At 46.6% G+C, this 24,544-nt stretch overlaps 1 protein-coding gene across 4 annotated transcripts in view; it reads right to left on the bottom strand.

Annotated features, from left to right (window-relative positions):
- Positions 1 to 4,095: 4,095 nt before the first annotated feature.
- SERPINA12 (serpin family A member 12) overlaps positions 4,096 to 24,544 on the bottom strand; it is a 29,208-nt gene continuing 8,759 nt past the window's right edge. For 3 of the 4 annotated variants that reach the window (XM_032287523.1, XM_032287522.1, XM_032287520.1), the window contains exons 2-5: positions 14,738 to 15,404; positions 12,831 to 13,101; positions 6,651 to 6,798; positions 4,096 to 4,411 (exon numbers count right to left, since the gene is read on the bottom strand). In XM_032287523.1, coding sequence (XP_032143414.1) covers positions 4,220 to 4,411; positions 6,651 to 6,798; positions 12,831 to 13,101; positions 14,738 to 15,371 — 1,245 coding nt within the window. In that variant the 5' untranslated portion in view covers positions 15,372 to 15,404 and the 3' untranslated portion in view covers positions 4,096 to 4,219. Of the gene's footprint in view, positions 4,412 to 6,650; positions 6,799 to 12,830; positions 13,102 to 14,737; positions 15,405 to 22,595; positions 22,733 to 24,544 lie in introns of all 4 variants that reach the window. The other variant, XM_032287521.1, reaches the window with a different exon arrangement.

Raw genomic sequence — 24,544 nt, 5'->3', positions numbered from 1 at the left:
TCTTTCTTTCTTTCTTTCTTTCTTTCTTTCTTTCTTTCTTTCTTTTTCTCTCTTTCTCTCTTTCTTTCTTCTTCCTTTCTTCCTTTCTTTCTCTTTCTTCTTCCTTCCTTCCTTCCTTTCCTTCTTTCTTTCTTTCTATCTTTCTTTCTTTCTTTCTTTCTTTCTCTTTCTTCTTTCTTTCTTTATTTTTCTTCTCTTTTTCTTTCTTCTTTCTTTCTCTTTCTTCCTTTCCTTCCATCTTTCTTTCTCTTTCTTTTCTTTCTCTCTCTTTCTTTCTTCTCTCTTCCTTTTCTCTCTTTGTCCTTCCTTCCTTCCTTCCTTCCCTCTCTTTCCCTCCTTCCTTCTCTCCCTCCCTCCCTCTGTCCCTTCCTTTTCCCTATCCCCTTTCCCCTTTCCTGCCTCTCCTCCTCTCCTCTCCTCTTCTCTCCTCCCCTCTCCTCTCTTCTCCTTTCCTTTCCCTGAGTGTCCTCTCCGTGTGGGGCCAGAGAGGGGCTTTTAGGGGCTTGTGAATAAAATATATTCAGTGAACATTTGTTGAATGGTTGGATGGATGGATGAACTGATGGGACAAATAAAAGCCACAAGTGCTCAGGGGACTTGTATTTGGTCCCAGTTCTGTGGCTATCTGGCCGTGGGACCTTGTGCAAGTGATGTGATCTTCCTGAGCCTCAATTTTCTCATCAGTATAATGGGATAGTCACACCAACTGGAAGGCTTGTGGGCCAGTGAGGCGGGGAAAGCACCCGTGCAGTTACAGGCTTCAATAGGCATCTAGGAAGTGTTGGTTACGTCAACAACAAAATCCACTCATTCATTCACTCATTTATTCACAAGGTCGGTCAGCTCACAAATATGTGACCTGGGGAGGCTTCTGAGAAGGAGTAGGGGTTGATCTTCCCTGGAAGACTAGTGACACACTGGTGGTGGGAGTGGGAGAGGATGAGAAGCAAGGAGAGCATCCAGGGAGGGTGGGAAGATGTAGGGAGGTGGCACGCAGACCCACAAGAAGGAGCAGGTGAGCAGGCACAACCACATCCCAGTGGGCAGGCCTGCCAGGCTAAGGCATGCGACTCCCCTCCCAGAGGAGAGGGGAGCTTTGGAGGGGGCTGGGCGTGTCTGGCAAGGGTGATTGGCAGGGTAGTTTTTTGTTTTTTGTTTTTTTTTTCCAGCAAGCGCTTGCTGCATGTGTGCTCTGTGGCATTCACTGGCATGGGCACAGGGGTACAAAGACAACTAGTCTGCAGGCAGAGGGACACACAGCATATGGGCTTGCCTGATCACTCCCACACCTGCTGCAGCCCGCCATAGTTCTTGAATTAAAGACCAGCGCCCCTCTGTGGCCCACAAGTTCCCACATGCCTCTCAGCCTGCTCCCACGCCTTCTTGCTTACTTTGCTGTTCTGACAACACTCATCTCATTTCAGCTCCTCACCCATGTCACTGCTGACCTCAGGGCCTTTGCACAACTGTTCCCACTGCTTGGTGGGGTCTCCTTGGGCTCCCAACCTTACTTCTTCCTCTTTTTAACTTTTTCAAAATAGAACTTATTTTTGCAGTGAATAATACAAATGTGGCTATGAAAGCAGACAATTATATTTAAAAATATTTAGGATATGCAACGGTCATTTTAAAAACAGAATTAGTTAAAGGGAAGATGAGTGAAAAACTCAAACATGGCTGATTCCTATTGGTATACTTAGAAATACCAACCAGTATTTCATTTATTATTAATCATGATGGAAAAACAGCCCTATGTGCAGTTTTAATTCCTAACTACAGTTTAAAAACAGATGAGTTCCCAGCATTTGGAGCTCTTCCTAAATATTACATTCTGGGGAAGCCTTTCTTGGGTGCTCGGGCTGGACACGACCCCTCTCTGACACCCTTTGCAAGTTCTGCAAAGTCTCCTTTACGGTGCCCACTGCAGCTCATGACAGATGTGTGTTTACTGGATTCGTGGTGGCTTCCCTCACTGAATATTAACCCCATGGAGCCAGGAGCCGGTCTACATGTATTGACAGTGAGCTCAGAGATTGCAGCCCGGAAGTCATCATTTAATGGAGGATTGACTGCAGCCCACATGGGGCTGGAGGGAACATTCAGACCCACCCGCCATGCTCAAGCATGGAGGCGAGGGTTTTGGAAGGCTGCTTGGAAGAGGGTGCTTGGAAGATGCTGAAAAGGTAGAGAGGAGTTCATAAAGAGGTCCTAATGGGTATTAAAGGGTGAGTAGGAGCTTGTTAGGCTGGAGGAGGGAATTCCCATTAGAGGAGATGGCAGAAGCAAATGCCTGGAGGGCAGAGTTTGGGAAAACTTTGGGTCATCACAGACACTGGAGAGGGCCGGTAGAGGACCATGGCAGGGGCTGTCTATTGCATGCCCCCGTGCCAGGCATGACGGCCTTGCAACCTCACGTGATCTTCAGAGGTAGGTAGGTAGATAGAGGGTATTAGTCTCTACCTTAGCTGCTGGAGGTAGATATTATGACCTTCTCTCAGTAAATGAAGCGGCTGAGGCTCAGAAAGGTTTAGTGGCATGCCCAAGTCACCTGGCCACTCAATGGCTTGTCTGGCACTGCCACATCCCCAGTGTGATCTATTGTGCACCTGAGACAGTGGCTAAGGGTTTCTGTGTCTTTCCATATCCACCCCTCAGGTTGGGGCAGGGGAAATTATGTTGGCAAAGGGCTGGGCAGGGATTCCCAGCCTTTTTCCCAGGTCTGTGTCCCTGTGCGGGGTCTCAACCTTCTCCCCCACCCACACCTTCTTCAAAAGGGGCTGCGCACTTTGGGCTCCCAGCCTCAGCCCTCATCCCTGTTCACGAGCCCCAGGTGGTCTTCTCCTCCAGCATCTGGGACCCCTCCCTTCCTGCCCCAAACCAGAAGATGGGACACTTGCTGCCTGTGGCTAACCCTGAGGCCACTAGGAAGCCACTTCACCTCTCTGAGCCTCAGTTTCCACGTCCGACATAGGGACGCCCATTCTGGCTGCTCAGAAGGCACCTGTGTCCAGAACACAAAAGACACCATGAGCTGCAAACTGCTAAACACGCCCGGGGAAATGATAAGCGGCGCCAGCCAAGGCTTCCCTGTGTCAAGCCAGCCAGTATCCTCTCCTCCCCAAACACCTGAACCCGTGGGAATTCCCTGCATGAGAGGAAGGAACCTGATGCCTGAACTGAGCCTGCCCCAGGCAGGGAAACTGTGCAGGGCCCTGCGAGTACCCAGTGTGCTCTGAACCTGTGCACTGGCCACCTCTAGTGGCCACAGGCGACCCTGCAGGGCCACATTTTATGGGGCTGGTGCAGGGACCTCACTCACCCTTCAATTGAACTTGCTAACAGGTTTAAACCGAAGGACCTGCCTTTGACAACAAGATGGGGAGGAGGCAGGGGAGGGAGGGTGCTGGGATCTTCTTTAGTGACTGAAATAGACAAAGCTGGCGGTAAGTTCTAGCTGCTACTCTAGATTTCATCCTTCTAATGCTGCCTGAGGGGCTGGACTGACCGCATCCCTGTTTCCCCATCCACCTGGATGCCTGGCTGAGCCCAGAGCTCCCACGTGGACACTCTGGGGAGGATAATTGGCCAAGGGCTCACAGAGGGGGACCAACTTTTCTAAAGCACAGAGCTAGCTTCCTCAGAGCCCCAGAGGGAGTGGCAGGATTCTCACTTCAGAAATAAGAAGACAGGCTCAGAGAGGGTTTGTGGCTTTCCCAGAGATACCTCATTCTGGGATTTGAACTGCAGTCTCTCACTCCAGACTCCAGGTACTTTCTGTGGCCCATAGCTTCTCCAAATTACCCACCAACAGCCGGTCAACCTGGGGCAGGGCTGTGGGGAGAAACGTTTGTTTATTAAATCACAGAGTCCCTCAGCCTACTGGAGGGGAGAGGACAATGCCCCTAAGTGGGCGGAGGTGGAGCACTGAATCCCAGCATTTGAGTGGGCAGGAAGGAAACGGGGCACAGGGGTTCCTAGAACTTGCAATTTTGCTCATTCGAGCAGCCTAGGGAGATGGTGACGGTGAGGGACTGAATTGACTGTGCCTGTGACTTCCATCTCTGGAAGATGAAACGTGTTTAGCCCCAAGCCATGTTCAGGGTCTGCAGCAAGCAGGAATTTGCCTTTATTGAGGGTTAACAATCTTTCCCAGGAAGAGCACGGAAGATATTTTCTCGTCATAAATCAGTAGAAGATAGGGCATGTCTATCTTGCTCCTTTATTTTTCAGTAGGGTTAACAATCTTTCCCAGGAAGAGCAAGGAAGATATTTTCTCGTCATAAATCAGTAGAAGATAGGGTTTGTTTATCTTGACGACGAGTGGTGTCTCCATGGGCAGAGTCTGTGCTCCGGTGCCGGCGGCCCCCTCTGTGCCCCTCTCATCCATCTTCAGCTTAGCCTTGTGCACAGCCTGTGGAAGCCAAGGTCAAAGTCAGGGACTGCCAAGCTGCTCGGTAACCATGGTGGGCCAGAGACCCAGAGAGGATCAGGGAGGGCAACAAGTTGGTCAAAGCCATGCAGCACAGCAGTAACTTGGCTGGTATCAGCCACCCCAGGGTTCCTGTCTCTTTTGTCATTATTGCTGGAGAATATTTGACAGGTAGATGCCACGTGAAGGAAAAGATGGTGCAGGGGGAGCATCAGTTATGGGGCTTGGTGGGGGGACAGATGGAGTGGCGTTTTCTTCTCTTTCTCATGGGTTACAGGGAAGCATCAATCATAGCCGTGGCAGAAAAGGAGGTGAAAGTGAGATGGTGGGATCCCTACCCAGAAGCCTCCAGCACCCCCTTTCATCTGCCTGGTGGATGATTAGGAGGGAGAAGGATTCTGAATTAGCTTTTTGAGATGACGCATCCCAGACCCACTCCAAAGGCATCAACATCTGTAAACAGGTGATCAGCACTGGGACACTGACAGGACTGTGTGAGATCCTGGCACATTTCTTTCTAGTCTCCAGAATTCTCACAATTTTACTTGCAGAAAACTGGACAGTATCCTGTGTTAGAATCACAGCTGTCAGCAAATGTAACTACAGAAAGAAATGAGCCATTGGACCCAACAAGACCTTCAGAGCTGACATTGAATGTTTGTGGGAAGTCTGTGGGAAAGCTCGAAAGTGAGAACATTCTAGTAATTCTGTTTCTTTTTTTTTTCCAGAGTTTTTTTTTTTAATTTATTTTTTATTTTTTTAAAATTTATTTTATTGCATTTTAGGTTTGGGGGTACATGTGAAGAACATGCAAGATTGTTGCGTAGGCACACACGTGGCAGTGTGATTTGCTGCCTTCCTCCCCATCACCTACATCTGGCATCTCTCCCCTTGCTATCGCTCCCCAAAACCATCATTCTCAGCAAACTGACAGAAGAGCAGGAGATCAAACACCGCATGTTCTCACTCATAGGCGGGTGTTGAACAATCTAACTGTTTCTTACGTCAGCGTGAAAAGTACAGTGGAATCTGTGCCATCTGATAGAGAGCAGTGGGCTCAGCTTGGCAAGCTGGATCCCTCCCAGCCTGGCTTGAACCTCCCACTTCATCTCCGACTAAGCACCCAGTCCCCACCACCTACTGCTCCATGATATCCAACCCCCAGCCTTGGCCACGCTGCTGCACCCGTCACGGCACCCATCTCTGCTTGTGGAAATCTTTCCCCTCCTTCAATGCGTTTTTAACCCCAAAGTAGGGTTGCCAGGTAAAATACAGGACATCCAGTGAAATTTGAATTCAAGTTAAATAATGAATATGTTTTACTGTAAGTATGTCCCGTGCAATATTTGGAACATACTGACACTACAAAAATTATTCATCGTTTATCTAAAATTCAACTTTAATTGGGTATCTTGTACTAAATCTGCGAAATCCAGTGACCCTACCTGTATGATGCTCTCTTCTCACCCCAGACAGTCAGGTGCTCACCTTTGCCAGAGATCACAGGGCCCTTTGCATGATCATCTCTTCCTATGCGGCACATGCTTACTGCTAACTCTTAAGAACTGTGTGGCTTTGGGCGCGGTGGCTCATGCTTGTAATTCCAGCACTTTGGGAGGCCGAGGTGGGTGGATCACCTGAGGTCAGGAATTTGAGACCAGCCTGGCCAACATGGCTAAACCCTGTCTCTATTAAAAATACAAAAAAGTTAGCCCGGTGTGGTGGTTGGTGCCTGTAATCCCATCTACTCGGGAGGCTGAGGCAGGAGAATCGCTTGAACCTGGGAGGCGGAGGTTGTAGTGAGCCAGGATGCACCACTGCTCTCCAGCCCGGGCAACAAGAGTGAGACTCCATCTCAAAAAAAAAAAAAAAAAAAAAAAGAAAGAAAAAAGAAAAGAAATGTGTGGCCTTTGAGAGAGAGTCTGAATCTGGGTCAGACCTAGACCCGTTCGAGGCCTGGTAACTGTTCTAGGCCTTGATCAACATTTGCTACATTGAATTGATTTCCCAAATAGCAGCAGTTTGAAAGACTAGAAGCATGAGGCTGGCAAGGGTTATGTGGTTTTCCCAGGATCACAGGGTTGGTAAGGGGCTGGATTCATGGCCACCTCAACTGGGGGGTAGAGTCCTGGCCCTGACAGCCACTGTGACCCTGGGTCTGGCCCGGGGCTGGGCAAAGGCCCCTGTGCTGCAGGAACAGAGTCAAACCCGGCGGGCTTACCTCGCTCACTTTCAGGCTGCGACGAGGGGAGATCTTGGTGAGATCACCATGCTGCTCAAAGATTTTGGTGACACCCATGTAGGAAAGGGTCTTCTTCAGGTCAAAGGTGCCTGTGATGTAGAGCCTGGGCACAGACACATCCACGACCCTGGGAAATGGACATGACAAGGGTGAGTGGTCGAGCCCCGTTGTTGTGCAGGGCAAGCCTCAGGATACATGAGGAACGAAACATCTGTCCTCCAGCCCCAAAGGTCTCTAATCTCTCTCCATCCACGCAATGAGGAGGGGCTCCTTCACCCTGGGACCGTGGTTTCAAAACACCATATGCTCTTTGCACTGTGTTCCTGCTTCCCAGCACACCTGCCCCAGGGCCCTCATCCACAGGGGGTATTCTCAGTCCCTCCGAATCTCCGGGCCCCTCAGCCAGTCCCTGAAGATGTCCTCACTGCAGTCTCTGCTATGCCCGAGCCCCGAGCCCATCCTGACCCCAGAAGACCTGACACTGGAGGCAACAGGGCACCCAGGATCAGGAGCTAGACAGCACTGAGTTCAAATCTACACTGTCTCTCATGAGCTCTGCAACTTGGGGCAAGTGAGCTTCCCTTTGTAAGTCACTTGTGCGAGAAGAAAGATGATCATCAATACCTCACTAGGGGTGCTAAGGCAAATGCAGACAAGGCACTCAGCAGACAGCTGGTGCTTAGCAGAGAGCAGGCATCCATCCAGCAGCTTCACACCCTCTGTGGCCAGACCGATCAGCCTCCTGTCTGGAGTCTAGGGCCAGGTGCTCCTGAGGTACCTTCAGGCCTGGATTCCTGTTCACCTGGCTGGCCCTGCACCTCATTTCCCACCTACCCAAAGACCTCATTCCTGCCTATGTGTCCTCTCTCTCCTGTATCACCCATAAACAGAGGCCCTCTGATCCTCCTCTGGAGCAGGCCGCACGATAGAGTGACCCTATTCTCAAAAACTAACGTCAAGAGACCTTTCTTGGCCTTGAATAGCCTCTCCAGCTGCCAGCTCATTTCTTGTCTTCCTTTTATAGCAGAGGTTGTCTCTGCCAGTTATTTCCACTCTTTCCCATGATTGCCTCAGTCCACTCCAGTCAGCTCTTTGACCTCAATTTTCTACAGAAGCAACTCTTTCCAGAGCCCCTGTTGATGCCCAGCCTTCCACGTCCCAGAGCTGACTCACAGCGAGCCGCACCTGACAGTAATCCCTTTCTCCAGGGTGAAGCGTTCCAAGCCCGCCCCTCGAGCCTTCCCTCCTTCCCCTGATGCCTGCCCCTTCCTGGCTCCACCCCTCCCATCTCTATGGGCTAGGCTGCTGCTTCAGGCCTCAGACCTTGCTCCCCTTCTCTTTTCCACCTTCACTCCCTCCCCATGTATGCCACTCAGTCTCATAGCTTTAACTATCGACAGCCCCAAAGACTCCCACATTTACCTTTCCACTCATTCAGTTACTCAACATTTATTAAATGCCTGCTGTATGCCAAGCATTGTTCTAGGTGCTGGAGGCACATCTATGCACAGAACAGGCAAAGCTCCCTGCCCCTGACTGTGTGTTCTAGCAGGGAAGACAGGTGATAGAATCAACACAACAAAAAGTACCACCTAAACCAACATACACGTACTGGTAGTATGCAGAAGGCAGTAAGTGCCATGGAAAAATATATACAGATCAACTTGCAGGAATCAAGGCTGGGGCCTAGGTTTGAGCAAAGTTTGAGGCAAGCAAGGGAGTTTTTTTCCTGAAGAAAATGGGGAGTCACTGTAGGGTTTTGAACAGAGGAGTGACATGGTCTTGCGTAGGATTTAAAAGGATCATTCTGTTTCCTCTGTGAAGATTATACTCTTATAACCTTAAGGTGGTGGTGATGTGTGTGAAGTGGGGATGGGCAAAAATCGATGCTGGGAGACCATTCGGAAGCGGGTGTGGTCGTCAGATGTTGGGAGCCGTAGAGATGACGGGGAAGCACAAATTCCAGATGTAGTTTGCTGTAGGCTAAAGGGGTTTCCTGACAGACTGAATGGGGCATTTGAGAGTGGTCAGGGTGACTCCAAGGTTTTTGGCTTGAGCAACTAAAAAGATGGAGTCGCCATTGACGGAGACGGGCAAGCTCGGAGAGCTTCACTGGAGACAGATCAGGATGCCATTTTGGATATGTTGACACTAAGCTCCAATTGCACATCTGGGGGGGATTCTGGGTAAACAGAAAGATCCATGACTCTGGAGTTTGGGGGAAAACAGGGTCTGGGGCTAGAAGCGTGGCAGTGGTGGTAATAGAGGTGGTGTTAAAGCTCTGAGCCTGTGCGCCCACTCAGGGGTAAGGATAGACAGAAAAGAAAGCTGGGGATTGAGCCATGAGACACTCACCTCTGAGGCCTGGAGGAGGAGAGGGGTCTCCAGCAAAGGAGACTGAGGAGGGGAGAGGCGGGAGGCGCTGTGAGAGCAGAGAGGTGGAAGCCAAGAGAAGAGCGCCTTAAGAAGGCGGAGACACCAACCGGCCCAACAATGGGTCCTGAGACTGACTGCTCCACAACAGAGACACCCTTGGTGCCTGGGAAGGGAGCTCTCCATGAGAAGTGGGCACAGAAGCTGGACTAGAGTGGGCTTAGGAGGGGATGAGAGGGACTAGGGGCCATGAATAGAGGCAACTGCTTCATGGTATTCACCTGCAAAGGAGCAGTGATGAAATGAAGGAATAACTGGGAAAAAGCAGAGGTCAAGAGAAGCTTTTATGTTGGAAAAATAATAGCCTTGAGATTTCCTGCAGGCCAGCACAAGCCTTACAGGGTGGCATGCACAGAAGGCAGACATCTGCTTTGTCTTCTTGCAGAGAAGCACTTCTATGAACTGTAAGTTATCCCTGGCCCCCTTCCAGGCTTAATGATGGAAAAGATAAGAGCATCTCTGTAAATGATAGAAATGATTCAGAAGAGAGAAAAATATATGCTGATGTAGGAAAGAGAGGAGAGGACTTCTAGGGTGACGTTCCTGAGTAGTGAGGGGCCGTAGGTCCAGTGCACAAGTGGGGAGATTGGCTTTAGTTTGTGCCAATGTGGGAAGGTGCTAAACGCAGCTGCTGCTGGCAGGTGAGTGCATACACCAACACGTACGGAAAAGCAGGTGGCCTCAAATTATGCAAATCCTAAGCAGGTGTCTGCCTCCTGCACAGAGGCCAGGTGGAAGTCTCTGAAGTCTAAATCCTGACATATTCTACCCGCATGTAAGTTGGGGTGTGTCTGTGGACTTGGTTACTTCTTTTTAGGGAAAAGGTGATTTTTCTCTTCGGCGTCTTCTAGGCCCTGCAGTCTGGAGGGAACTGCAGAAAGAGCACATATGGATAGCCCGTCCACCTCTGCTCTCCCATAGGGGATCACTGAGGTGTCTGGACTAGGCTTTCCATCTGTAGATCAAACTGACTTGACCACTTGTCTCCCAGACATAATGAGCTCAGAAAGTAGGAACATTTTCTGACAAAATGTAATTCCCTGGGGACTGTGGGCAAGCCCCCTGTCCGGCAAGAGGATTTGGAGTTTCTTCTCCGGAAGGTGAACATTATTAACCTGTCTGTCATTTCAAGGCTAGAAGTGACTGGGGAGGCCAGAGATCACTGGGGTGAGAGGAACCTTCCTCTCCATGACCCTCCTGGCAGGAAAGCCTGGCCTCAAGTCATGGAGATGTGGGGAGCAGTCCCAGAAGGATCAGGGAGGAAGCCTAGGCACTAGTTAAATGGAAGGAAGTGCCCTGGAAGAGAGCCTGGGAGCAGCCTGCACTTGGACTTCATAAGATGCCACTTCCATGGACTGTAAGTTATCCTGAGTCCCTGTGAGGAGCTTTAGTTCTGTTATTCGCAAATCTTCAGGAAGGTTGGTGCTAGCCTACAGAAAATCTTGAAGGTTCTATTCCACTCTTGAGTAAAGGTGCAAAATGTGACGAAGCTTGAAGCCAGAGAGATGGTGGCAGTGCCCAGGGAACATCCCTGTGTGGTTGGTGGTGGCCTGATGGTGGTCATAGCAGCAGGGACTGCAGAGGGCCTTGGCGAGGGGATTGTGAACCCCCCAGTGCAACACCTGAGCTGTAGCCCCATAGGAAACTGTCAGACATGGCTTGGAGATGGGGGTAGAGTGCACTCAGGATGCCGAGTTCCAGCAAAGCAACTGCAGGGTCTCAAGCCACTGTAATCTGAGTCCTAGAGGAAACATCATCTTCTGGAGTCCAAGTCTCACAAAGCCAGGACTTCTGGATGAAGTGAGATGGAAAATCTGGTATCCCTCCCATTTTCACCTTATCTTCACTTTCTACACCCCTCAATTCCCTAAGGAGGCCTCCAAAGCCATCTCTGTGAACTCTAAAACTCTGTAGAGTGCAGGCAGAAACATGTCAGTCCCTTTGGGAATGTCCCCATGTTAAGAGACAAAATGGGGCATCCTGTGGATGGTAACTTTACTGAACTGATGCAGCTCCTTTCACACAGAGCACAGCCTTGAAGCCATCATTGCGGAATGCATCTCTGGTATCTAGAATGAGCTGCAGGCTCAAGAAAGGGAAATTCTGATTCTGAATGCTTTCAATAAAGTCACATTTATGGGAGAGGGGAGAAAAGTGACGGAGCATCCCAAGAGTGCTGCCATCCCTTGAGATCTGCACAGCCTCACCTGCCCTTCCTGCTGGGAACATCTTCTTCAGTGGAAAGGCAGCTGCCCTAGGTCTTCAACCTGAGGGTAAGAGGGCCAGATGTGCAGGACACCTGCCATTCAGTAAACCAGAGGTTGAAAAGTTCTGCTGAGGTACCTTGGAACTCTGCCTCTTCAGCCAATGGGAGGGAGAAGGAGAGAGGAGCTCACATTTGGGTGTGTTTTCTGTGGGGCAATGCTGTGCTAAGGCACATTTATTCTCTTGAGAGTACTGTGATGTCGGCAAGAGTATGACCACACACCATAGATGAGAAGACCAGGTCTCGGCTAAAGGTTGTAACCTGGACCCTTCCTTTTTTTTTAGTGGCCAGACCCTGCCAATCCTTGCAGCTCCCTCATTCCCAACAGGAAGGGCAGGTGAGTCTATGACAATATCAAGGGATGGCAGTGCTCTTGGGATGCTGTGCCACTTCGCTCCCTGCTCCCAGAACTGTGACTTTATTGGAAACATTTGGAATCAGAATTTCCCTTTCTTAAGCCTGCAGCTCACTTTAGATATCAGAGATGCCTTCTGCAATGATGCCTCCAAGGCCATGTTCTCTGTGAAAGGAGTTGCATCGGTTCAGTTACTACTCATGAGTTGCCAAGCTCAGTCCTGGCATCATCTCTACCTCTCTTGGAACCGTCCTTGGTGCCTGATAGGACATCAGGTGCGGCAGAAGTTTCCAGCAAACACCTTTAAGGAGATGCATGGGGAATGATGACAGGGGAGAGCTGGAAGAGGGAATGAGAAGAACACAGAAGAGGCCATCTGACACCTGTCCAAGTGGAAGCTGTCCACTCTGCTACATCACCTTCACTGCTCTGGCCACCAGAGGCCGCTAGCCCAGACACTTTTAAGGCACCATGTATGTCCATGCTGACACTATGTCACATGTCCCCAAGAGGAAAATCCAACATCAACCCTTACCTCTCACCCCAAAATCTGTCAGTAAGCAAGTTCCTGGAAGGAATTCTGTAGGCTTGGCATTAATCTAATCTCAGTTTGTGTTTTAAAAGAAAAATATTTACTCCCTTTGGTTCTTCAACTATTATTCGTGTAACTTACTTGGGACACTTCATGGGTTTTAGTGTGACACTGCAGTTGATAACATCATTCTACTCACAGAGAACAACTCACAGCCCCCTTTTATAGCCCCTATTTGTCCTTGCAGTTTCCTTTGCTCCTCCCCCTTTCATACAGACTGCCACTCAGCCTTGAAGCTTTGGCACAAATATCCTCTGTGAAGTCCTCGCTGACCACTGCCCTCCACTAAGACTCCATCTACTATGCTCTCACAGTCTTGATGCATCTCCCTCAAAGAGCCAAGAACTTCACTCTATTCATGTGATACATTCCACAGTCCACTTCCCACCATAATACAAGTTTATTATAGAGCCCAGAAGAGAACTTGGCCATAAGGTAAGAGCTCAGATAGAATAAATAAGAGGGAAGACAGGGAGAAGGAAAAAGCTGAAAGACCTAGGCACCCCTCTTTACCTGTGTGACAGTAATGTTTTCCATCTGGAGAAAATGTCCATCTGCAAGCCCTCCTCCAAGTCCTTCAGCTTGCCCTCATCAGGAAGGATGAAGATGGCTGTGATATTTTTCCGGTAGGGTATTTTCAGGATGGTGCAAGAGAGCTTATCATCATAACCAACTTGGTACATGCCACTATGGAACATCATGGGCACCTTCACTGAACTGTTTTTCTCCAGAAAGAAATCTTCCTCTTTAGTTAGATTTGGATCAAACTCATGTCGCCACTTGCCTTAGTTTGAAGAAAGACAAGATGACATGATTATCCCAAGGGAAAAGAGGTGACTAAATCCAACTAACCACTGGTCTCTGTCCAGACAGATTCAGGGTAAAGGGGGATATTCTGGGATATCATGGAAGTCCTTGCCCTCATGCCATGTCCTAGAGACTTTTGATGAGATGGGCTCAGGTGCAATTATTAGTCCCCAAAAGAAGCCAGGACTAGGTTGACGAATTAAGAGAGGAACATCAGACTGCCATAAGCCCAGGTTCCCCTAAGCCTGAGAAAGCCCATAGATTATGTCTTAACAAAGGGGATTGCATTACAATTAATGACGGCTTATTGAGTCTGATGTGAGAAAAAATGCTTGATTCTAATCTAGTCATCCCTAAAGGAGCTGCTCTCATGTGGGACTAAGAAAACTGGTGGAACAGGCTGTCGTTGGAGCTTACCAAAGAGCAGTGAACACTGAAGCCTGGGTTCCTGGACTCTGAAGATACCTTGATCTATTGGGCATAAACTCAGACCTAGGTCTTTCAAACCTGCTACCTCAGAGTCCCCATTATAGGGCCAAGTCCCTGAGTTCAAATCCTGGCCTCACTGTTCTATCTGACTGTCCAGAAGGTTATCAAGGGTTAACCTTGGACAAGTGTCTCAATCTCCCTGAACCTCAGTGTTCTTATTTGTAGAGTGAGGATATTGACAGCTTTGACATGTAGTGGGATAAGGCAGCACAGCTCAGTGCCTGTGTATAGTGAGTGTTGAGTAGGTGCTAGTCATCATCATCAGCATTCTTTTCACTGTTATTCCTATTGTTATCTAGGGGACATAGGTATTTCAGGAAATTTCAGATTCTCCTCTTTCCTTCTCTGGTTTGGGCAGACTGAAATTTTAGGCTGCCATTTGTCACCTATTTTCCTCTTTAGCCATTAATCTCTCTGTGGATTTTGAGAGCCCTCAATTTTTTATATTTAATACCATGTTGCTGACATCCCAGCAGTGATTATGTCTGCACTGATGGGTGTTGGCCTCTGATTCTCACCTATTTTGGCCAACCTGTCTGTGTACATGTGTTCTGTGTGGTGTTAGGGGATAAAGCTGAAATTTGGAAACATTCTTCCACCTTTTTTTCAGTATGATAAAGAGACTTTATGTATTGTATATATAAGGAGACCCACCAAGTGATCACCATCACCATAATCAACACAATCACCATCTTAGGTGTCTGCTTAGAGTGGTGGAAAGCACACAGTGCTAGGGTCAGAAGAAATGGGTTCCAGTCCTGACTCTCATTGATGGGCTTTGTAGTAAGTTAGTTAATCTCTCTCTGAATTTTTTCTCATCTAAGAGATGAGAATAAAACGTCATTCCAACCTGTATAACCAATGTTGTGTTAGGATACTCACCAATAATGAAAATGATAGACTTCATAAAGCTCATTTTACATATATTTTCACTTTAAATCTCAATAATTGTGTGATGAGTTGTGTATTATGGTACCCACTTTACAGATAGAAAAAGTGAGATTCTGAGAGATAAATCACATTTGAATTTGAGGTCACAGAGCAAACAAGTGGCCAACCCAGGTTTTTAATCCAAGTCTAATGGTCATCCTATTCTTTCCACACCAACATGCCAAAAGCCTTACCTCGAAAGAAAATATAATTTGTAAGAAGCATCACAGTGCCAGGGTCTATATTTTTGACAAGGTTGTTAATTTTTCCATGGGTTTTCTGACTGATAAAGTCATTGATCTGCTTCTGAGTATTTTCCAAGTTCTGAAAGTTGGTGGGGATGATTTCGGCACTGTAAAAGTTCTCAGCATCTTCCAGAAAATTACTCTGTGGCTGCAGCCTCTGATCAATGAAGAGGGTGTTTCCAATGCTCGCCTTGAAATCTTGGGTATTCTGGTTCAGCTCGCGAATGATATAATGGAAGCCCTCATGAAGATCTTTTTCTGGAATGTTTCTGAAGTTGAACCCCTTCTTGATCTCGTCCAGGGTGCTGTCTTGGGCACCGAGGCACAGCATGGAGAAAGCTGTAGAGATGCTCAAGGGGGACAGGAGGATGTTCCTGCCAGGGTTTTTAGAGGCCAGCTTCTTAAGCAACTTGAAGCCAAAATCCATGTTCTGCCTTGTAAGCTTCTTGGCTGCCATTCTTTCCTTCTGCCTTTGGGCCTGGCTCAAAGCTTCATAATTGGTTGGCGAGAAGCTTGGCTTCAGGAAACCTTTCACAGTGAGGAGAACAGCCAGAAAAATGGCCAGGCCCAGCGTGGGGTTCATTTTCCTTGAAGACTATCCCGTTGAGTAGCAGACCTGAGGTTGGCAGAAAAAAAGAACATCATAACCCCATTGTCCACATGTAACCCAGAGGAAGACCAGAAGAAAGAAGAAATAAAGTGATTAGTATGTGTTGTACATGGCAGTTTTTGAGTGCTTTGACTCTTTTACAGCATTTAAACTTTATCATCACCCTGGGGACTAGAATGATTTTCTACATTTTGTAAATAGGAGGACTGAATGCAGAAGACATCTTTTGTTTTTGTACCCTCTTTATGGAAAGTGTCTCAATTCCTTTGAGGAACTTCTCCCCTCCACTGGACCACAGTGAGGATACCCCATTGTGTAGGCATGTAGCCCAGACCTGTCAATGTAATACTTCATTCCTTTGCCACATTGGCTGGTTAAAGATAAGAGTGTGACCAAAATCAGGCCAATCAGTGTCTTTCTAAGGGAATGCAAAACTTTTTAAACTTTGGGGCAGCTGGCTTTGTGAAGTAGCCCAGAAGCTGAATGTGGCCATGGGGTCCAATGCAGAAGGAGAGGAGGCCGATAGAGGGAGGTGGAAAGATGGAAAGGGACTGACACATCTGATGACATCTTTGGAGTCCCTGGACTAAGCTTTACCTCAATTTACTACACACATCCATGTTTCCAAGTTATAAAAGGCAATAAATTTCCCTTTCAGAGTTGGTTGGTTTGAGTTGAAATTTTTTCCCCCTTCAGCCAAAAGAATCATAACTAATCTGCAGAGATCAAGCCCTTTGTTTAAGCTCATATGTTCTCTAGGTGGTGGATACTCATTCTAGGAGGACCTAGGTCTCCAGAAACCCTTCTTCCCTACATGCTTCCCAGGGAGGGAATGGGGATGGCACCATGGGAGAGGAACAGCCAGGTCTGCCTGGCTCTGGACTGCTGCTCATTTCACCCACCTCTCAGCTTTCACGTCTTCCAATGGCATTGTGAATTTCTGGGAGACAAGACTTTGAGTTACTGTTTTCCCTTAATCTCCAGCCCCAATGCTACAGAGAGATGCCAAAAGCATGTTGGCCTAAAAAGCTTCTTGATTTCTCTGGTTGGACGTACTACTGTCAATAATGGTTACGCCAATTTATACGTAAAATGAAGGCAGATTTTTTTGCTTGGTCATCTGCTATATCGTTTAGTCTGCTTTCTTCCTGTAATTTATATCTTATATGTCTGTAATCCATAGGTAATAGTGAGCTTGTCCACAGTAAAGGCTATTAATGGTTGTCTTAGATTAAGTTCCCTAGAAGCAGAACCTGAGATGGGGCATTAGGTGCATGTTATGTATTGAGGCCGTTGTCTCAGCAGGAGCCTGCAGGGAAGTGAGGGGAATGGGATGGAAAAGGGAAGGAGCCAAGGTGACATCTAGCCTTGGCCTGGTCCGCAGCAGGAGGGCTCTCCAGGCTGACCTTTTGGACAGAATTCGTCAGTTGGTGGCTGTGATCTGTCCCCTAGATGCAGGTCATGGTTCATAACTGGGTCAATTAGGTCTTATCAGCCAAGGGCAATTTCCTGGAGAGGAGAGGGCTGCTGTGAGCTGTCAGCAGCCAACCCTCACAGCAGCACCAGCAAGGGGTAACTGGGTCAGCCACCAGCAGGGTCTGCACAGCTAAATTCCCATGTCTGGCTCTTTCTGGTTGACTGAATGAACAGATGAATGAACACCAGGTAGGGCCTGTACCTAGGAGTGTCCCCTGTTCCCAGGTTCTTCATGCCCAAATCCTTCTACGCAAAGCACTGTGGATAGAGCCTTGATGACAGCAAAGGTCTTTTGTAGTATAGTATTGAAAAGTTCTAGTGAATACTGGTCATTGCTCCTAAGCATCCACCCTCCCAGCTTCCCAATAGATCCTCCTCCTCTTCCCCTCCTCTGCCTCTCCTTTTCTTTTCTTCTCTTTCTTTTCCTTCTTTTCAGTAATATACTCTTCTCTCAGGCAGCCATGTGTCTCAGGGACAGAAGCCCTGCCAAGCTCCAAGGGAGGGCCTGATTGGTGCAGGGGCATCTCAATTCTCCTGCAACTGGTGGGTTCAGGAGCTAGACCTAATCCAATCAGTGCAGGTGGGAATTTCTGCCCTGATCCTTGTTTAGGGAGGGGCATGTGGCTGAAGGGGTGCAATGAGGGAGGATTTCAAGACTGTTTGTTGGAATGTTGGGGTGCTGTCTGTCTCTTTCCTGGGATGTCCTGGGCAGGAAGGTGTGGCAGGCAGGGACTAACAGCAGTTTTGCCCCATGAAGGAAGTGATGCTAAGACAAAGCCAGAGCACGAAGAGGATGCATCCAAGGGTTTTTGGGAGAAACTGGAGCTGGGGCTACAGAAAAAGATGACCCCAGAGCCCATCCTGCTTCTAGACCCCTAGTGACATTGAGTTACATGGTCACTTCCTTGAAGCCAAAAACATTCTCAGAAAAAAGGCAGATAGATATTTTTTAAATGCCAAGACTACTAAGTAGGCAGGAGTTCTGTGCTCTGCTCTCATGCCTTCATAGCTGTGTGACATTCCAGAAAGTGCTTCCCCTTTCTGAACCTAGCTGCTCTCCAAGCATCTTCTATCCCTCAAAAACACTTTTTGGTAAAACTTAATAAGAGGTGGTGATAAACAAGGGCTCTACAGGCTGTCTGAAAACAGATTATAGAAGAGAAATTAATTAGTAAAATTTCCAAGGATGCTTCAGATAAACAAAAGAAAATAGAAAATGGGAAGGAATCCATCTCAGGGTGTAGGGGGCTGCACTGTTTATGAAGGCTGCCTGGATTAAAAATAGAAGCCAGTACCAGCCACTCCAAAAACATACCAAATGGTAAAGAGCATCAACACAATCAAGAATCTGCATCAACTAACAAACAAAACAGCCAGCTAGCATCAAAATGGCATATCAAATTCACACATAACAATATTATCCCTAAATGTAAATGGACTAAATGCCCCAATCAAAAGACACAGACTGGCAAATTGGATAAAAAGCCAAAGCCCATCAGTGTGCTGTATCCAGGAAACCCATCTCACATGCAAGGATACACAAAGGCTCAAAATAAAGGGATGGAGGAAGATTTACCAAGCAAATGGAGAGCCCAAAAAAGCAGGAGTTGCAATACTCATCTCTGATAAAATAGACTTTAAAGAAACAGAGATCAAAAGAGACAAAGAAGGACATTACACAATGGTAAAAGGATCAATGGAACAAGAAGAGCTAACGATCCTAAATATATATGCACCCAATACAGGAGCACCCAGATACATAAGGTAAGTTCTTAATGACTTACAAAGAGACTTAGACTCCCACACAATAATAGTAGGAGACTTTAACACCCCATTGTCAATATTAGACAGATCAACCAGACAGAAAATTAACAAGGATATCCAGGACCTGGAACAAGCAAACCTAATAGACATTTACAGAACTCTCCACCCCAAATCCACAGAATATACATTCTTCTCAGCACCACATCACACCTACTCTAAAATTGACCACATAATTGGAAATAAATCACTCCTCAGCAAATGTAAAAGAATGGAAATCATAACAAACAGTCTCTCAGACCACAGTGCAATCAAGTTAGAACTCAGAATGCAGAAACTAACTCAGAACCGCACAGCCTCATGGAAACTGAACAACCTGCTCTTGAATGTTGACTGGATGAACAATGAAATGAAGACAGAAATAAAGATGTTCTTCGAAACCAACGAGAATGAAGACACAACATACCAGAATCTCTGGGACACATTTAAAGCAGTCTCTAGAGGAAAATATATAGCAATAAGTGCCCACATGAGAAGCAAGGAGAGATCTAAAATTGACACCCTATCATCAAAATTGAAAGAGCTAGAGGAGCAAGATCAAAAAAACTCAAAACCTAGCAGAAGACAAGAAATAACTAAGATCAGAGCAGAACTGAAGGAGATAGAGACACAAAAAACCCTTCAAAAAATCAAGAAATCTAGGATCTGGTTTTTTGAAAAGATCAACAAAATAGACAAACCACTAGCCAGATTAATAAAAAAGAAAAGAGAGAATAACCAAATTGATGCAATAAAAAATGATAAAGGGGATATTACCACAGATTCCACAGAAATTCAAACCATCATCAGAGATTATTACAAACAACTCTATGCACATAAACTAGTAAACCTGGAAGAAATGGATGAATTCCTGGACACTTGCCTCCTCCCAAGTCTAAACCAGGAAGAAGTTGAAACCCTGAATAGACCAATAACAAAGTCTGAAGTTGAGGCAGCAATTAAGAGACTACCACCCAAAAAAAGCCCAGGTCCAGATGGGTTCACAGCCGAATTCTACTAGACATACAAAGAAGAGCTGGTACCATTCCTTCTGAAACTATTCCAAACAATCCAAAAAGAGGGAATCCTTCCCAAATCATTTTATGAGACAAACATCATCCTGATACCAAAACCCGGCAGAGACTCAACAAATAAAGAAAACTTCAGGCCAATATCCATGATGAACATAGATGCAAAAATCTTCAATAAAATACTGGCAAGCCGATTGCAACAGCACATCAAAGAGCTTATCCACCATGATCAAGTAGGCTTCATCCCAGGGATGCAAGGCTGGTTCAACATATGCAAGTCTATAAACATAATTCACCACATAAACAGAACCAAAGACAAAAACCACATGATTGTCTCAATTGATGCAGAGAAGGCCTTTGACAAAATTCAACAGCCCTTTATGCTAAAAACCCTCAATAAACTAGGTATTGACGGAACGTATCTCAAAATAATAAAAGCTATTTACTACAAACCAACAGCCAATATCATACTGAAAGGGCAAAAACTGGAAGCATTCCCATTGAAATCTGGCACTAGACAAGGATGCCCGCTCTCACCACTCCTATTCAATATAGTATTGGAAGTTCTAGCCAGAGCAATCAGACAAGAAAAAGAAATAAAGGGTATTCAAATAGGAAAGGAGGAAGTCAAATTGTCTCTATTTGCAGATGACATGATTGTATATCTGGAAGACCCCATTGTCTCAGCCCAAAATCTCCTGAAACTGATAAGCAAGTTCAGCAAAGTCTCAGGATACAAAATCAATGTGCAAAAATCACAAGCATTCCTATACACCAATAACAGACTTAAAGAGAGCCAAATCAAGAACGAACTGCTATTCACAATTGCTACAAAGAGAATAAAATACCTAGGAATACAATTAACAAGGAACATAAAGGACCTCTTCAAGAACTGCAAGCCACTGCTCAACAAAATAAGAGAGGACACAAACAGATGGAGAAACATTCCATGTTCATGGTTAGAAAGAATCAATATCATGAAAATGGCCATACTGGCCAAAGTAATTTACAGATTCAATGCTATTCCCATCAAGCTACCAATGACCTTCTTCACAGAACTGGAAAAAAACCACCTTAAACTTCATATGGAACCAAAAGAGAGCCTGCATAGCCAAGTCAATTCTAAGCAAAAAGAACAAAGCCGGGGGCATCACACTACTGAACTTCAAACTATACTGCAAGGCTACAGTAATCAAAACAGCATGGTACTGGTACCAAAACAGAGATATAGACCAATGGAACAGAACAGAGGTCTCGGAGGCAACACAACATATCTACAACCATCCAATCTTTGACAAACCTGACAAAAACAAGCAATGGGGAAAGGATTCTCTGTTCAATAAATGGTGTTGGGAAAATTGGCTATCCATGTGCAGAAAGCAGAAACTGGACCCCTTCCTTATGCCTTACACTAAAATTAACTCCAGATGGATTAAAGACTTAAACATAAGACCTAACATCATAAAAACCCTAAAAGAAAATCTAGGCAAAACCATTCAGGACATAGGCGTAGGCAAGGACTTCATGACCAAAACACCAAAAGCATTGGCAACAAAAGCCAAAATAGACAAATGGGACCTAATCAAACTCCACAGCTTCTGCCTGGCAAAAGAAACAGTCGTTAGAGTGAATCGGCAACCAACAGAATGGGAAAAAAATTTTGCAGTCTACCCATCTGACAAAGGGCTGATATCCAGAATTTACAAAGAACTAAAACAGATCTACAAGAAAAAAACAGACAAGCCCATTCAAAAGTGGGCAAAGGATATGAACAGACACTTTACAAAAGAAGACATACATGAGGCCAACAAACATGTGAAAAAATGCTCATCATCACTGGTCATCGGAGAAATGCAAATCAAAACTACATTGAGATACCATCTCACGCCAGTTGGAATGGCGATCATTAAAAAATCTGGAGAGAACAGATGCTGGAGAGGATGTGGAGAAATAGGAACACTTTTACACTGTTGGTGGGAGTGTAAATTAGTTCAACCATTGTGGAAGACAGTGTGGCGATTCCTCAAGGACCTAGAAATGGAAATTCCATTTGACCCAGCAATCCCATTACTGGGTATATATCCAAAGGATTATAAATCGTTCTACTATAAGGACACATGCACACGAATGTTCATTGCAGCACTGTTTACAATAGCAAAGACCTGGAACCAACCCAAATGCCCATCAATGATAGACTGGACAGGGAAAATGTGGTACATATATACCATGAAATATTATGCAGCCATCAAAAATGATGAGTTCATGTCCTTTGTAGGGACATGGATGAACCTGGAAACCATCATTCTCAGCAAACTGACACAAGAGCAGAAAATCAAACACCACATGTTCTCACTCATAGGCACGTGTTGAACAATGAGAACACATGGACACAGGGAGGGGAGCACTACACACTGGGGTCTGTTGGGGGGAAATGGGGGAGGGATGGGGGGGTGGGGAGGTGGGGAGAGAGAGCATGGGGAGAAATGCCAGATATAGGTGAAGGGGAGGAAGACAGCATATCACACTGCCATGTGTGTACCTATGCAACAATCTTGCATGTTCTTCACATGTACCCCAAAACCTAAAATGCAATAAATAAATAAATAAATAAATAAAAATAGAAGCTTCTGCTATTCAGAGTGGGCGCAAGTTCCCAGTGTTCAGGAGTGGAGAAGTTAATACATGTCCCTCAAGGAGCGGAGAGAACATTCTCAGCAGCGGGTTTGGCAGCCAACTGAGATGGAAGCCATTCAGCAACCCAGCAGGAGCCTTGGGAGGAGGCTGGGCAGGGCAGGGCCAGAGCAGAGAAGGAACCTGCAGAAAGCACTGTCTTGGGAATGCTTCCTGGCACGCACAGCTTTACAGTGATGCTCAGTCCCTGAGCCCTCACGTTTTCTCTACATTACCAAGTTTCGGAAACGAGCCCGGATTATGGAATTCTAGGCCTGGATAGATGTCCTCCCAGCTTGTGTTTTTCAGGTGTTTCGAGGCAAGACTCCTAAACCTTCAGGCTCTCAGTATCTTCATCTGTTAAATGAGGGGGATGTGGTGATCATTTGGTTTCTTCCCTCATGAGATGCTGCTGATCAGGTGGCACTGCCACTGTCACCCCCCACGGGACACAGCCCACACCCAGCCTGGCCAGGTCTCAGTGCCCTCCCACCGCTGCATGCCTGTGTCCCAGCAGTCCCCATCGAGCCTCCTCTTCTGGCTCCCTGAGTGCCAACATCCGGCCTTTCTCCCCCAAACAGCCCATACCAGCCTCATTCTCGGCCTTTCCATCTGTCATCACAGGCTTTAAACTGACCCAAATTTGTCAGTTGTGTTAGATGCCTGAGTAGGCTAATTTTTAAATTTTGTCAATTAAAATAGCTGAGCAACTAGTTACTTCCCAGTAAATTGATAGGTTGCTCTCCTGAGTTGGGCAATTGTTTGTTGGCTTTTAGTTTGGAATGTGTGTGTGTGTGCGTGTGTGTGTGTGTGTGTGTGTGTGTGCGTGTGTGTGTGCGTGTGTGTGTGTGTGTGTGTATCTGTGTGTGTTTGGTTGTCATTCAAAATAAATTAAGGGAGAAAATTAAAATAAAACCAAGAAGAAAAAAGAACAAGATAGAAACTGAACTCCATGGAGAACACATGTGACAGGCAAAGCTGTAGTCAGTATTTCAATTCTCTGACCATCCTGCTCCCATGTTCCCTATTAATTGGGAAAAATGATTTCCTTCTCTTATGAATAGATAAAACAGTGCCTCACTGACCCGGCAGTCATTCATCCTGAAGACAGATCCAAATCAGGCAGGAAGCCTCTGCACAGGCAGCAGAGGCGGCTTAAGTCTACATGAGAGCGGATTCCCCGTGGGAGGGCACCGCTTCCACCTCCCACACTGTCCCGATCAGCCAGTCGAAGGAACAGTGAGAGGTGACAGCAGATTCAACAATAATAAAATTTGTAATTTTACAAAGTGCTTTCCCTGTTATCGCCACAGTTTGGAGAAACAATATCTAAACAGAATACACACAGGCTACACAGGCTCCCTCGTTATCACCACAGCTTGGAGAAACAGTACCTAAACAGACAGTAGACACACAGGCTGCAGGAGATCTGCTCAGTTCACAGTGGTTTGGAACCACAGTTTACTTTAGAGAGACCTCCCCTCGGCCTGGGTAGGTCACCCCTCTCCTGATAGCTGACCATCCTACCTCTCTTCCCTGGGATGAAATTGGCTAGAAAGAGTTGATGTAATATCCTTCCTCAAGCCAATGAGGCCAAAAAGTTTAGAATGCTTTGGACAAGCTCCCGTGTCTTGAGCCCCAGCAGAGTGAGCTTCAGGCAACCAGCATGTTGTCTGGTCATTGGGGAGACGCTTTCCACACTGGCTGCATGCAGCAGGCACCCCTTCCTGCCCCAAAACCCCAGGCCCTCTGAGACCCCGCCTTTCCTCAGAAACTTTTCAGAGTACCCCTTGGAATGTGCAGCATTTGGGTAAACTCGATGCCCTCCTTGGGGCTGAGAAATCTGAGGAATCCTTGCTATAGATGTGCTGTAGTCTTCCAACAGAAGACCCTCGCCAAAGCCCTTCACTTGAAGAGCCACTCCAGGCCTGCTCTGTGGTTCACCTGCCTTAAGGGACTAATATTACGTTAAGAGGAATCGCTGTATAGACACTAGAAATTAAATTATTATTTTTAAAAAGCATCTTTAGAACTAAGAGGTGGTAAGGCATATCCTCTCTCCCCTTTTAGAAGTAAGAGAAGCCCCATAAACAAACTCTGATGACCACAGCAATATGCTTTTTCCTCTTTCCTGGAAAACAAAGAGTGGAGCACATGTCCCCATTCCAC

Source organism: Sapajus apella, unplaced genomic scaffold, assembly GCF_009761245.1.
Source record: "Sapajus apella isolate SASKATOON/1434 unplaced genomic scaffold, GSC_monkey_1.0 scaffold20, whole genome shotgun sequence".
In the NCBI taxonomy this organism is placed as follows: Eukaryota; Metazoa; Chordata; class Mammalia; order Primates; family Cebidae; genus Sapajus; species Sapajus apella.
The sequence above is the reverse complement of the archived record's forward strand: the minus strand, read 5'-3'. Positions and strand labels throughout refer to the sequence as shown.